Source organism: Curcuma longa, unplaced genomic scaffold, assembly GCF_044706935.1.
Source record: "Curcuma longa cultivar G26 ecotype Majalengka, Jawa Barat unplaced genomic scaffold, ITB_CL_G26_1.1 contig_21037, whole genome shotgun sequence".
In the NCBI taxonomy this organism is placed as follows: Eukaryota; Viridiplantae; Streptophyta; class Magnoliopsida; order Zingiberales; family Zingiberaceae; genus Curcuma; species Curcuma longa.
Window position 1 is genome coordinate 1 of NW_027431543.1, and position 14,344 is coordinate 14,344.

Sequence of the window (14,344 nt, forward strand, 5' to 3'; positions counted from 1 at the left end):
GATCAAGGACCGCTAGTAATTAGAGTATTCATTAAGTTCTATAGTTAATAATACAACAATGCTCAGCTGAATGATACAAGTTCTATAGTTATACTTGTCTGATTACCTGTTAAAATCATTATGTAGTTACTTCAACCTGTAGCTGTCATGCTCCTGATTACATGCAGGTGCTTGGAAATCTCCATCGCAATCAACCCAAATGTTCTCATTCTCTGGATCGCAAAGAGTTCCTGAGCTCTTTACGCCATCTAAACCACATTCTGTGCTCTCATCAGCATCCAATGCTAGTTCTAGTGAATTCGCAACAAAAATTTCTCCTCCCCAAAATGAAGCCCTTTCAGTGAACATCAACAAAGAATCATGTGATAAAAAGCATGAAACTAGCAAAGGCTGCAGGCTATTTGGTATTCAGCTTACTAAAGGTCGCCACCAAGTACAAGAAACACTGTCTGTTCCTACCATTAGAGGAATTGGGGTGGACCAACCAGTGACCTCTTTGGATTCAGAGCAACAATCACAACCATCAAATCTTTACAGATCTGGTGCACCTGCCGTCACCAATGAGGCAGAAAAGTGCTGTTTGAGGTTATCTCGGGAGATGCAAAACCGGCAATTCAGGAGCTGCACCAAGGTAACCGAATGTCGATCCTCCTTTTCAATTGATGTCTTATCTCAATCTATTTACATTTTCCCGTCTGATGGAGTTCTTAAGTAGTGGAAGTATGGAGAGTTAAAAGCCCCGCTTTCTTTGTGTAGGTTCACATGCAAGGAATCGCAGTTGGGAGGGCGGTGGACTTAACCAGATTATGCGGATATGCTGAGCTTCTCCAGAAGCTAGAAGATATGTTTAATATCAAGCAAGAGCTTACTACTGCACTCAAGAAGTGGGTGGTTGTCTACACAGATGATGAGAAGATGATGACGGTCGGCGACGACCCATGGCCGTAAGGCTCCCCAATCCTCACAATCTTTAAAGAATCATATCGAAAGTACATTCATTATAGGTGCACTTGAACATCTTGCAGTGAGTTCTGCAGGATGGTGAGGAAGATATACATCTACACGCCCGAAGAAGCCAAGCAACTACTCTCTCCCAAGAGGAAACTCCCTGTGCTCACAGATGCCGATCGGAACTACCTTGCAGACGAGGGCAACGCCGGTGTTGCTTAGAATTGCTGACTTTCTACTCACCAAACAGGGAGGGGCATTCTCCCAAGCTGTTTTTGTTTTGGCCATTAGTAGGTGCAATCAATATGGTAAGTGTATTAAATGGCTGAGCCATTTTTAGCATGGACTAGGATAGCATGATAAGCTTGTCAGGTTGTGTTTTTTTTCTTTCACCTTAATAAATGGAATGTCTTTCTTTAACTGGAATAGATGACTGATGAAATGCTTAACGTTTGATCATGACTACTGAATTGTATTCATCTTCTAACAATTATTTATGAAATATCAGTTTTTGCAAAAAGATGTTTCAGTTAATCTGCTTCAGTGGCTAATTAAAAATCGCATCTTTCCCCATTGGCGAGGCAAGAATGGAGGAAAGAAGAACAAACCATCCTGCCCTTATTCGAGGAAGGTGCGTTCCTGTAAGCGTCTCGAAGGCGCTCGAGGAAGGCGAGCATCTCGGAACTGCCAGCGCCGGCGCCGTCGCGCATGAGAAAACCGACCGTCTTGTCGGCCTCAGTGTGGGAGTGCCACACGTAGTGGCATTTGACCTCGGGGAGCTTATCGAGGGCGAGGGCTTGAAAGTCGTCCTGGCTGTCGCCGCTGTAGGAGTGGACGAGGTCGTTGTCCTCGGGAATGCCAAAGAAGACGATATTTCCCGGCGGAGGGGATTTTGGATCCATTGCCATTGGGAGCACCGTCGAAGGATCTCGGAGTGGAATGCTGCCTGGCGGAGGGGATTTCGGCCCCGATGCCACTGGGAGCGTCGTCGGAGGGTCTCGGAATGGAAAGGAGGCGATCGCCGGCAGATCGAGATCCTTGGAAGGGAGGAGGGATAACGGATTCGAAGACGACGGAAGAAGGAGAGGGGGAGGATGCCCTTGAGGATCGGAGCTACTTGCGAGACAAAGCTTGGAGAATGGTTGCGATTAGGCCATGTGACGTTTCATCTCCCTCCTCCTCTTCCCCCCATTACCAAGACGCAGTCGTTTTGCTGTGAAAGTAGCAGCGCTGGAAGCCAAAAAAACCCAAAAGAGGGATTTTTACCGGGCAGGGATGGCGGAGGAAACCGAGTACTATGACATTCTCGGTGTCAGTCCGGCGGCTTCAGAGGAGATCCGCAAAGCTTCTATGGAAAGGTGGAAGTCAGTTCTATGAGCTTCCTGGTTTTTTTTTCTTCCCAATGGATTGTGATTGCTTCAGGCAAGGCAAGTTCATCCGGACAAGAATCCAAATGATCCGAAAGCTGGAGAAAAATTTCAGGCAAGTTCAGTTCGTTTTGTTTTGTGCTATCATGGAGAAATGAATTTAGGTGAGTTTTCAACTTTAGTAATGGTTGAAGTTTGTTGAGTTGTTGATTCTATATTTTGGACAGACACTTGGGGAAGCCTACCAGGTGCTGAGTGATCCAGTGCAGAGAAAAGCTTATGATGGTTTTGGTAAAGAAAGTGTTTCGAGGTGAGCAATTTCATTCTTCACAGATCCATAGCCTTTTTAAGTTTTGGAAATAGTCATGTCACACAACTGGAGACCTTCATTAAAATCCACATCTAGAAGATTTTGCAACAACTTTTGCGAAGAAATTTAAAAAAATAATTTATCATAAAAATTTTTTGCAACGAAACGTTTTTAGTGGGTAATAGGTCGTTAAATTCTACGATAAATAATGTAGATTCGTCATAAATTTTACGACTAATTAATATTTCGTCGTCAAATTCATTATAATTTTGCAACGAAAATATACTTTATCGCAAAATTCACTCATATGTAAATCTACTACGAAAATCGATTTTCATTGTAGATTGCGATGGAAAATGGTGTTTGACGTAAATCTACGACGAAAATAGATTTGTTGCCAAGCGATGCAACAAGTTTTCGTCACCAATTTGCGATGAAAATAGTTTTCGTCACAAATCGATGACGAAATCATTTTTCATCATCGATTTCGTCGTAGATCAACGATGACGAAATTGGGTTTTGGGTGCCAATCGCCAAACATGCTTTTTCTATTATTGGATAACAATAAAAAATCTAAAATTTCAAAATGGATGAAGAATAGACCATAGGTACCATTGAGACTGACCAACCGGCCACGCCCGGCTCGCCTCAGCACCCGCGCTCGGCTCGTCTCAGCGGTCGGTCGACCTATCTCTGCGGTCGGGCCTATTGCCTCAGCGGTCGACCCGCCTCAGCAGCAAACCCACCTCAACGTTAGACCCGCCTCAACGGCCGACCGGTCAGGCTCATCGGCATTTCGACCGGCTAGCCTCATCGGTCGGCGACCCGAATTTACATTGAGAAATGAGACGGGAGAAGAGGGGAGGGGAAAGGAGAGGGGAGGAAGTTTACCGCCATACCTATCGAAGCCCTCGTTCAACGTCGTCGCCGCCGCTGCCAAGAAGTAAAGGATTAGGGATCTGGGTATCGGGCGGAATGGAGGGTGTTAAGTTAGGGCTTTTGGCAACAAATTTAAATTCGTCATCAATTTCGTCGCCAAATTGACGATGAATACTCTGTTCGTTGCCGATTTGGCGACGAATCCTCTGTTCGTCGTCGATTTGTTGCCATATTGGCGACGAATCATGGATTCGTTGCCAAATTTGGCAACGACCAAAAAATTTGTCACCAAATTCCCATCACGTGGAGCGGAAATTTATAAGGGAATGCGATAAATTTTAAATCCATCGTTAAATTGCGATGAATTTGGCGACAAAAACAGTTTTAGCGATGAATTTGATGACGAAATATATTTGTTGTTAATTCTACGACTAAAATATTTTTGTTGCAAATATCATCGTCAATTGGCAACGATGAATTATTTTTTTCGTCGCTAAGTTTGTTGTAGATTTACGACGAATTATTTTTGTCGCTAATCAACTGTTTTTTTGTAGTGTGAGTGCTTGGCATGGATTTGAAGGTCTCAAGAACTGTTCTGGTGGAATCAATCAAATAAAATGTTAGAGTGTAGACTATAAACTATCTCAAAGTCTAACTATGCCTTGGTAGTTGATTTCTTTTGGTTCACCTAATTGATGTGCCACTAGACCAAAAAATTCTCATGTTGCATATGGATATCTGCTCCATTACTTTGAATAGGTTCTCAGTTAGATACTATCCCACAAAATTCTTTTTCTCAGATTTAATATTGCATGAGTATTAATTTTCTAATTTAATGTTCTTGTCGGAGATGATTGTCACAGCCAGATTTCTGTTTTGGTGCCTGTATTTTCTGCAGTTTCCTCTACTCTATACTCTTCCAGTTTTTAGAAAAACTGAGAGACACTAATGTTTTTCCCTCGTATTCAGTAGATGTTGACTAATGGCTTATCTGTTATTTTAATATTAATTATTTTACTATAAACCTTAAAATCATTTACGTTATTATCAGACTTCAGTAAATGGGGCTTGAATTTAAGTTACTTGACTAGGTTTATTTCATTGATAGTTTTTCTTTTTCCTAATCAAACTTTCAGGGAAAATATGTTAGATGGCACAGCCATATTTACCCTTCTTTTCGGGAGTGAACTTTTTGAAAATTACATAGGGCACCTTGCTGTGGCCTCAATGGCATCATCTGAATTAACAAGTCAAAATGACAGTTCAGAGAAACTTCAAGATAGATTGAAGGTATGTGCAAAAAAACAATTTGATCTATTTATAGTCATTACGATGACTAAATTCTTTGTTTTTGATAGACTGTGATCTTTGTAACATATTAGATGAATGAAGAACACTTATTTATTGTAGAAAGTAATTTCTTTTTGGAAAGGCAGAGGGAGACCTCAGTATGTACTCTTATTGCTGAGCCACTATTAACTTTCTCCATATGATCCATTTTGTATAATTTCTACAACATTCTTTTTGTTTTTGTAAAGAACTGTTTTGATTTTGAATGATATTAAGGTGTTCGATTCAGTGTGCTCATTACTGATAATTCTTTTACACATCTTTGTTATATTCACAACTGTGTTGTCCTCTTTATCATCATGTAGGCTGTGCAAAGAGAAAGAGAGGAGAAACTTGCTAGGTTCTTGAAAGATTTTCTCAATCAATATGTTTCTGGTGATAAAGAAGGATTCTTCCATCGTGCAGAGTCTGAAGACGAAGAGGCTTACCAACACAGGTTAGTGTCTGCCAACTGTTTCGATAGATCTATAACTTGATGTGCTCATTGCATCTATGTTTCATCGATGATACACCTTGCATGAGACATCCTTTAGTTCCAAGCACATTTCGTGAATATTTATTTTCTCTATATTCCTAAATTAGTCCCAAGTACATTCTTCGTAGATGAAAGTGTAACTAAACTTCTCAGATTAGGGAGGATGGTAGCTGTGTCTCTTTCAAGAGCCACAATTCTCTTTCCTCTAGATGTAGGCTTGAATTCATCATATTCAATAGCTTAAGATGCTATATGTTTCTCGATATTCTACCTTTTCAATCGTAATATCCAATTGCAGCCTTTGGAATAGAGATTCTACAGACAATCGGTTATGTATCTCGGCGTGCCATTTTTTGCTGAATGGGTGAGACACAAGGGGCATTTGCGGAAATCACAAATATCGGCTGCTAAAGGTCTCGAGTTCTTGAAAATAAGTATTTGTTTAAAATTTAAAAATATCGAAACTATATCGGCACGGTACGATACGATACCGAAACCGTATCATTCCGGTCCGGGACCGAAACCTCGGCACGGGTCGAGATTTTAAACCTTGATTGGTATGTCATCATGATGGCAAACCTAGACCCGACCATGGTTCGGAACTAATGGTTTAGAACTGTTGGTTCGATGGTTCAAAAAATCTAGACCCTTAACCTTCAAAGGTGGTTATGGTTCATGGTTCGGAACTGTTGATTACGGTTTAGTTCACATTACGGTTCAAGATTATTATTTATATATTTTTTAAAAATATTCAAAAGTTTATAAATGTGGGAAAATAAAAAAGGCATTGACTTATTTTAGTTGTCGATGTATCCACTTAGGGTATTAGGGAATTAAAGCCCACTTAGTTTGTTAATTCCTTTGGTATTAAAATTTTCTACTTTGTTCTCTAAAAGTTGTATTCCTTTTATTTTTTTTTGTAATTTTCACCCGATCATCAAGTAGCATTTGAGCTTCCAAAGAGTTGGGAGTCAAAGTAGATTGTCTTTTATCCAAGATATTACCTCTGGAGCTAAATATTTGCTTTACAACAATAGTTGACATTTGACAAACTTTGCTATGATAGAAAGGATGGGATAACTTAGGGTCTTTTGCTACCACCATCAAAAAATATCGAAATGCCGCTCATTTGTTTCACTAAAATCAAAGGAAGATGTAAAATAATTCTCAAGTTATGATCCCTTGAATTATACTTATCTTCACTTTTACTATAATAATGTATTATAGACAAGACCATTTGGTCTTGCACTTGATACCAATGGTTTTTGATCCAACATTAGCATTGTTATATTTTAGTGTGATAAGCATATATGTCACACAAGTTATATCTTTTGATTAATTTTGTATGTTCGATGATAATCTTCACTATGTATATAATTTTATTGTTGAATAAATTATATTCCTTAGTAAAATATTATTGAATATATTATACAAGTCAAATGGTCTTTGTAAACTCAATAAGTTGTGTCGAATGGATAAAAAAATAGAATAAGACTAATGAGTGACATATTAAGAGAGTTAATTGGGATTAATAAATATAATGAGTTGAAGGTGGAATAGTCCCACATTAGAAAATTTAAGACAAATAGGTTGAAAAATTAACTTCACTAGAAAGGTGAAATAGTCCCATATTAGAAAATTTAAAGCAAATGAGTTAGTTTATATTAAATCACACCATTAATATCATTAAAATGTTATAAATATTATTAAATGAATGATTCTCACTGAAAAAATCTCAACCACTTAAAAAAATAAGATTTATTTTTAAGAACTATCGGTGAACCGACTTTGAACCATCGATCGAACCATCAGTTTGAATCGGTAGGTCAAACAACCAGTTCATCAGTTCACTCTGGGCCCAACTCGTAACCTTCCCGTTTAGAAATGGGTTGATTATAGTTCCGGCTCTTTAAACGACTTGTTTTCGTTACGATTTTGGGTTAGGTCTAATTCTTCTGCAAAAAGGTGGAATCCGCCACCTTAGCGGCCCCACACGGTCGGCCCCACGACTATCTGTGAGGAGGTAAATCGAGAAACTGCAGTTGGTCACGACGCAGGAGGGTATTGCCTGGCTTCGCTAGGATTCGAACCCTTGCCCTCTTCTGCAACTCTGCTGCGTCGTAACCAACTCAGCTATTGGGGGTTTTGTAGCAATGCTATTTTATTTCATATTAGAATAATTCCCATTAAATATTCATGTTTAATTACAAAAAGTAAAAAGACTTAGAATACTAATTCCCACTAATCCTTCCAACCTATTCCTTGCTCTCTTCTATGAATAACTATTATCTTCTATTCAATTCTCATAAAAACATATATTTTTGCTATTTAGTTTTCAAAAATATATTATGAATGAGCACAACAAATAGACAAGTGGATCGACGATGCTAGGCGGATCAAGCAAGCAATAAGTTCAAAGTTATTAAAGGCGCTCGCTTGGCTGCACTTAGGCACAAGGCGCAGCTAGGCAAGCCTCTTGTGTTTGTGCGCCGCTCCTTGTGGGAGGAGGAAGAAATCAATTTTGAGAAAATCGATAAAGATTTAACTATGCAAATTTGAACATCTGATGATGATGTTAATGAAATGATTGAGAAAGATAATGAAGATTTTGATGATTTAGATATTTAAAAAAAATTAATTTGAATTATGCACATAACGTATTTATTTACTAGTGAATTTTATATTTACATTATTGTTTAATATTTTAGAAACTATAGTTTTGTTAGTGAATTATTTTGCCAGAAATTTTCTATATATGTTTGAATTATAAAAATTTATACTGGAACATCTTACTTCATTTTGCGCCTTAGGCCCCATTTATGCACTTTTTGGTGCCTCATGCCTTAATAACTATGAATAGGTTGAATGGGTGAACCAGCCTGCCTAGGTTAGTCTAGTCGGGTGGGGTCAGTCGAGCTGGGCTTAGGTTAGTTGAGCTAGGCGAATTGGTTGAGTCAATCAACTTGAGTGAGTCAGATGAGTTAAGTGAGCTAGTTGGGTTGGAGAAATCAGATGGGCTAGTCAAGAAGGGCAGGTCGGTCGAGACAAAGTCTAGTTGGGCTAGATAAATTGTAGAAATCAATTAAGTTGCGGGTTAAATGGGTGGATGAGTTTGAAAATCAGTTTGGCAAGTGGATTGTTCCTGGTTGTGTGAAATTGGACCAACCAACAATCAGGCCTTATCTTATTAGGTGAGGTCGGCTATATGAATCCTTGTACGCCATTGGACTCTATCCTTTACTATATCATCATCTATACTTAAATAAATTTTATTTTATTTTATCATTGATAATCAAGTCTTCTTTGGTCTTCCTCTTCTTCATTTAATGTACATATTTATCATAGTTTTGTATTGCTTAACTAGAGCATTTATTGGTCATCTAAGTACATGTCTATGCCATCTTAAACGTATCTTCCGAAATTTTTCCTTAATAGGTGTAACCTCGGCTTTCTCTTTAATGTTCTTATTTCTTATCCTACCCATCCTCGTATGTTCACATATCTACCTTAACATCCTTATCTCTACAACTCTTGAGTCATAGGCCAACATTCAACTTTATATAACATAGTAGGTCTAATCGCTATTTTATAGAACTTTCCTTTAAGTTTTAGAGGTACTTTACGATCATAAAAAACATCTGACGCTCTCCATTTCAATCTTCCTACTTGAATTCTATGTAATACATCTCCTCTAACTCCTCCATCTTTTTGCAAAAATAATCTTAAATACTTAAGTTCTCAGTTACAGACAATTTGTCATCTCCTATTTGAATAATCATCTTATTACGTCTAATATTACTAAATTTAAATTTTATCTATTCTATTTTTATTCTATTAAGTCTAAAACCTTTCGAATTCCCAGCAATATTCGAATTTAGCATTTACTTCTTCATGTGTCTTATCTACCAAAACAATATCATCTGCAAATAACATGCAATACAATCATTGGATGTGTCTAGTGAGTTCATCTATGATTAGTCTAAAAAGATAAGGACTTAGAACTGATCTTTAATGTAATCATATTTTTATAAGAAACATTTCAATTAATTTGCTTGGAGTCTTCATTCTTGTCATTACATCTTCATACATATTCTTAATTATTTCAATATATGCTACCTAATACTTTTCTTTTCTAGAATTCTTCACATAATTTTTCTCGAGACTCTGTCATAAGCTTTTTCTAGGTCAACGAATACCGTGTGTAAGTCTTGCTTCTGTTTCGATACTTCTCAATTAGTTGCCTGAGAAGATGAATAACTTCTATTGTTGACCTTTCAGACTTAGTTTAAAATCTCGACCCGTGCCGATATTTCGGTCTCGGATCGAAATGATAAAGTTTCGGTACCATATCGTGTCGTGCCGATATAATTTCGGTATTTTTAAATAGAGAAATATTAACTAAAAATAAAAAATTTAATCTAAATATTTAAAAATAAAAAATAATTTTTTAAAAAATATAGGATAATTTTATTAGGTTTTAATTAAGCATATCTAAATTATCCCAATTTTAACTAGAAGTTTATTAAAATTATTAACTTAAGTTATTTAATTAAATTTAAGTTAAAAACCTTCGCCCTTAGCCTCTGTTTCGCATGACATGCCCGCGACAGCCTCCGAGCTAGTGCGACACCTCCGGGCGGGTCACCGGGCTAGTGCTTTGCGTCTAGACGCGTCGCCAGGGTCACGCGATGCGTTTGCGGGGCCTCGGGGTACACCGGCACTCGAGGCGTGTCTGTGCTGCATCGCCGAGCTAGCATGACGCGTCCCTAGGGCCTCAGGGCGTTCCAACACCGGAGGCATGCTTGTGCCGGTGCTAGTCCGCGTGCGAAACGAAATGTTTCGTCTATATCGGACGAAACGACATGAGATTTTAAACTATGCTTTCAGACATGAATCGATTTTCAGTCACCGTGGTCTCTTTAGTCTTTTTTCTATTACTCTTTCTCAAAGTTTTATGATATAACTTATTAGCTTAATACCCTTATTATTTGCACAAAATAGTGTGAAATTGGACCATTCATTCAATATATTTTATAATTGTAAAAGTTATTCCTTGTTTATTATTTACAACCTCTCTGCAAACCAAATGTAGGAAATCAAATTATTGTTTGTGAACCAAACTGAGGAATAGTTATTCATATTCCATCGATTGTCAATTCAATTCCCTAGAATAACTTTTAAATTCCTTATCCATTTAATTCTGTCAACCAGATGTACTATCAATACTTGTGTATACTGATGCAAATTGATAGTTTTAAACTAAGAGGTTAAACTTCGGATAACCCATTTTGTGCTTAACATCTGACCATTAGTTAGTATGATTCTTGTAATTGAAAATATTATTCATCAATTGAAGCTACAGTAGCATATGGTTCTTGTTCTGCCATTTAACCTTCAATTTGAGGTTGGGTTCCCACATGTTAACTTCTTATTTGTTTGTTTTTGCCAAATTTTATTACTTCCTGTGCTGTTAACAGCTTGACATCGAGGTTAGCTTGTAAATGAGTTGATCCACATTAGGGCTTGAAGTTATTTATCTAGTTATCAAATGTTTTCCAAGTTTGCTCACACTTCCATGGCAGACCTTTTTCTTTTATGTAGCAGAAGCTTATATTTTTTGTCTTTAGAGCTTTGAACTTTATAATATCAAGATGAATTCAATTTGTTTAGTTGCATTCTACTGTGTGTTTCTCACAATTCAATATTTCTACTAGCCAGACAGATAATGAAGCTTATTCAATTAGCAACATTTTTGATAAGTTTAGTTATTTATTGTACAGTTGTCCTACTGAGGCCTAACAATTTGGTACCTTTCATAGGATCCACCAGAAGATGGTGTTGTATCAATGTGTGGGCATGTCTTCTGCTACCAGTGCGTATCAGAACGTTTAATTGGTGATGACATGTGTCCTGCACCGGGTTGTAAAGATACACTTGGTACTGATTGTGTATTTCCACGTAGTACCCTGAAGAGTTGTATCTGTGAAAATTTTGATGACGAAACTTCTACCAGTTCTACATTTGACGAGCAACTGGTCACCCATAGTGGCTATGTATCATCTAAAATTAAAGCATCACTTGATTTACTGAAGTCGATTGCAAGTCAAAGTTCAAGATCTGTTCATGACCTTATGATAGGTGATTCTGCTTCCACTCAATTAAACTTGACTACTGAAGTTCCGGAGAAGGCCATTGTTTTCTCCCAGTGGACCAGCATGCTAGACTTGCTTGAGCTTTCATTGAATGAAAGTCTAATACAGTACAGGAGGCTTGACGGAACAATGACTCTTGTGTCACGAGACAAGGCTGTAAAAGACTTCAACACTGATCCAGAGGTCAGATAATCAAAAAAATTTATGTTATATTCTTCTGTATTGTGCTTGATATTTCTTCTATCCTTTCCTATCTTAAACTATTTCTTGTTCATAAAGTAATCATTCATGTTTCTCTTAGGTAACTGTTATGCTTATGTCGTTAAAAGCAGGAAGTCTTGGCCTGAATATGATTGCTGCTTGTCATGTAATTCTTCTTGATCTTTGGTGGAACCCATCTACCGAAGACCAAGCAATTGATCGAGCACACAGAATTGGCCAGACTCGTCCTGTGACTGTCTCCCGGATAACTGTCAAAGATACAGTTGAAGATCGCATATTGGCTCTTCAGGTAACTTGTTCACGGACATTATTCTTTTCTGACATTTGAATGACAGCTATGCTTATGTTAGCTTTGACAAAACCTCCAAGTTCATTGTAACTAATTGCAGTAATCAAGTTATATAAGAAACATTTATTGACTACATCATTGGTGGATTCATTCACTAACCATATACACTCTGATTATCTAATTGTCTATATTAACAGATATAATTACAGTAAAATAACTATTGACTGAGTAATTGTTAGACTGCATGACAAATTAGATTCTGTGCACTTCTTGACAACACCCCCTTTTGTCATGATTCTACCTTCAAGTAATTTCTGATTCTAAAACAACTGCGAACTTGGTTTTCTTACATGGACAAATACATCTTGCAGGAGGAGAAGAGAAAGATGGTTTCTTCTGCATTTGGCGAAGACCAAACGGGTACTCATGCGACCCGGCTCACAGTAGATGATCTTAGATATCTGTTTAACTGTCACGACTAAGTTTTGGTGTGGATCATCCCATTTGATTCCAATATTTTTGGATATGAGATTGCGATGCTCATTGAACTTTTTTGTGGCGTTTTTGCTCCATCCTTCATCAAAGTTCTTTCTTCTTTTTCTTGTTTGTAGTCATAGGTCGCTAACATATGTAACTGTAATAGCACGATCCAACCAAGGGATGGAGGATAAGTTGTAAATATGTAATGGTTATTTTGCGAAGATGAACATGCTGTGTACTTTTATGGTTTGATCTATGTGCTTGAGTGTGACAGCCATGGATTTAAAGTCTATAGGCAAGTCTTGGCCGGACTCATGCGCGTAGACGAGGGCACGAGGGGCTTCGGCAACAGCGGGATGGCATGGTCTTGGTGTCGACTTGGCGTGGGCTCGGGAGCATGGAGGGCTTGTGTACTGTTGGTCGACGAAGAAGGTAAAACTGTAATGTTTTCGTCTTCCTCGATGAATATGAGTAAGTCTGATAGATGCCACCCTTTGAATTCCTAAAATCTCATTTATAATTTTAGACGTTTACAATGAAAATATGATGCATCGATGTTCTATCCTCCTTAGCAATAAGATATTTATAATCTATCATTCTTAATCCCATTTTCTTCATCCTCCACTGCACTGAAGCTGCAAGTCTACCGTTGCTCACTGTGCAGAAGCCAAGCCTTTGTTGGGGGTGATTTCAATCATGGGAGGAAGATTAAGCCATTAGATCTGCTGGTAGATGAGCCCAATCTACTGCCTCTGGCTGTCAACGTATATATAAAATTTTTCTAAATTTTTAATTTAATATATTTTTTTTTTTTTAAAAAATAATATTAATGGAAATGAATCTGCATGTGTTTTTAAAATCATCAAATATTATTTATAAAAATTTGGTAATAGTTTTAGCTAAAATATTAAATGGTTATTGTGAATTGAATTTTGAAATTTACTAAATAGATTTACTCAATTTCAAAGTGTCTAGAGTATTACAACTTTGTCTAAAACTGTAAATGAATTTAGTAATTTTGACTAATTTTTAACTAAAATTATTATTATTTTTACATTTACATTTCACTTTTTTTAAAAAAATATTCTCTCCTAAATTTGATCTTTATTATTCTTTAAAAAAATAGATATTTTTTAATTCATATTTATAAATATATATATATATATAATTATATATATATATAATTACAAGTTATTATAGAATTTAAATTATTTCAGTAAAAAATGAAATTCGTCATCTCCAACGGTCTTACATGGTCGATCCCATAATTATTTGACAAGAAGGTAAATCGAGAAATTACAGTTGACATAATTATTTGAAAGAAGGTAAATACGATGAAGGGAGAGTATTGGTTTGGTTTTATCGAGATTCAACTGATGAATTAGATAAATTGGTTAGGTAAGTGATTTAATTCTTTTTGATGGACGGATGATGAATTTAATAAATTTAAAAATATTTATATTAGAACACTTTAAGTAGATATTTAAAAAAAAAAAAAAGTCGGTGGGCAATTAAAGTGCTCCAAAAGTATGTTAGTAAAACAATTCCAGAAATAGGATCGTAAACGGTCGAGTGAGCGAAACTTTGTTATTCAAACTTATTAAATAAGATAATTGGGCTGAGCAAATCGAGCTTAAAATAATTATTTAAATTTAATTTTGAATTTGATTTATTTAATAATAGTATTATATTTTTTTATTTCATTTTTAATAATTTAAATGTCTAAAATTCACCCGACTAATCTACTACACTTCTTTTCGTCTACCAGATAAATTCAAAACTCAACTGATGTAGATTTAGAAACAGATAACCTATAAAATATAGATCCCTATCCCAACCTGTTTATTCCCTTGAATGCTTTATCATTCAAGG

The 14,344-nt window shown here is 36.7% G+C and overlaps 2 protein-coding genes and 1 pseudogene across 3 annotated transcripts; all 3 read left to right on the top strand.

Moving 5' to 3' along the window:
- The first annotated feature begins 58 nt into the window (after positions 1 to 58).
- LOC141817568 (auxin response factor 7-like) lies at positions 59 to 1,385 on the top strand. Of its 2 annotated transcripts, none has more exons than XM_074705209.1 (3): positions 59 to 631; positions 757 to 944; positions 1,038 to 1,385. In XM_074705209.1, the coding sequence occupies exons 1-3, from the start codon at positions 200 to 202 to the stop codon at positions 1,168 to 1,170; spliced, it is 753 nt and encodes a 250-aa protein (XP_074561310.1). In that variant the 5' UTR covers positions 59 to 199; the 3' UTR covers positions 1,171 to 1,385. The 2 variants fall into 2 exon arrangements, with proteins under 2 accessions (XP_074561310.1, XP_074561309.1); XM_074705208.1 differs by having other exon boundaries at positions 69 to 631; positions 1,026 to 1,385.
- Positions 1,386 to 2,223: 838 nt separating this feature from the next.
- On the top strand, positions 2,224 to 8,194 carry LOC141817562 (chaperone protein dnaJ 10-like; annotated as a pseudogene).
- Positions 8,195 to 10,017: 1,823 nt separating this feature from the next.
- Positions 10,018 to 12,867, top strand: LOC141817563 (helicase-like transcription factor CHR28). Its single transcript, XM_074705203.1, has 4 exons — positions 10,018 to 10,038; positions 11,149 to 11,664; positions 11,783 to 11,992; positions 12,364 to 12,867. Exons 1-4 carry the CDS (start codon positions 10,018 to 10,020, stop codon positions 12,472 to 12,474), a joined length of 858 nt encoding a protein of 285 aa, XP_074561304.1. The 3' UTR covers positions 12,475 to 12,867.
- Positions 12,868 to 14,344: the final 1,477 nt, after the last annotated feature.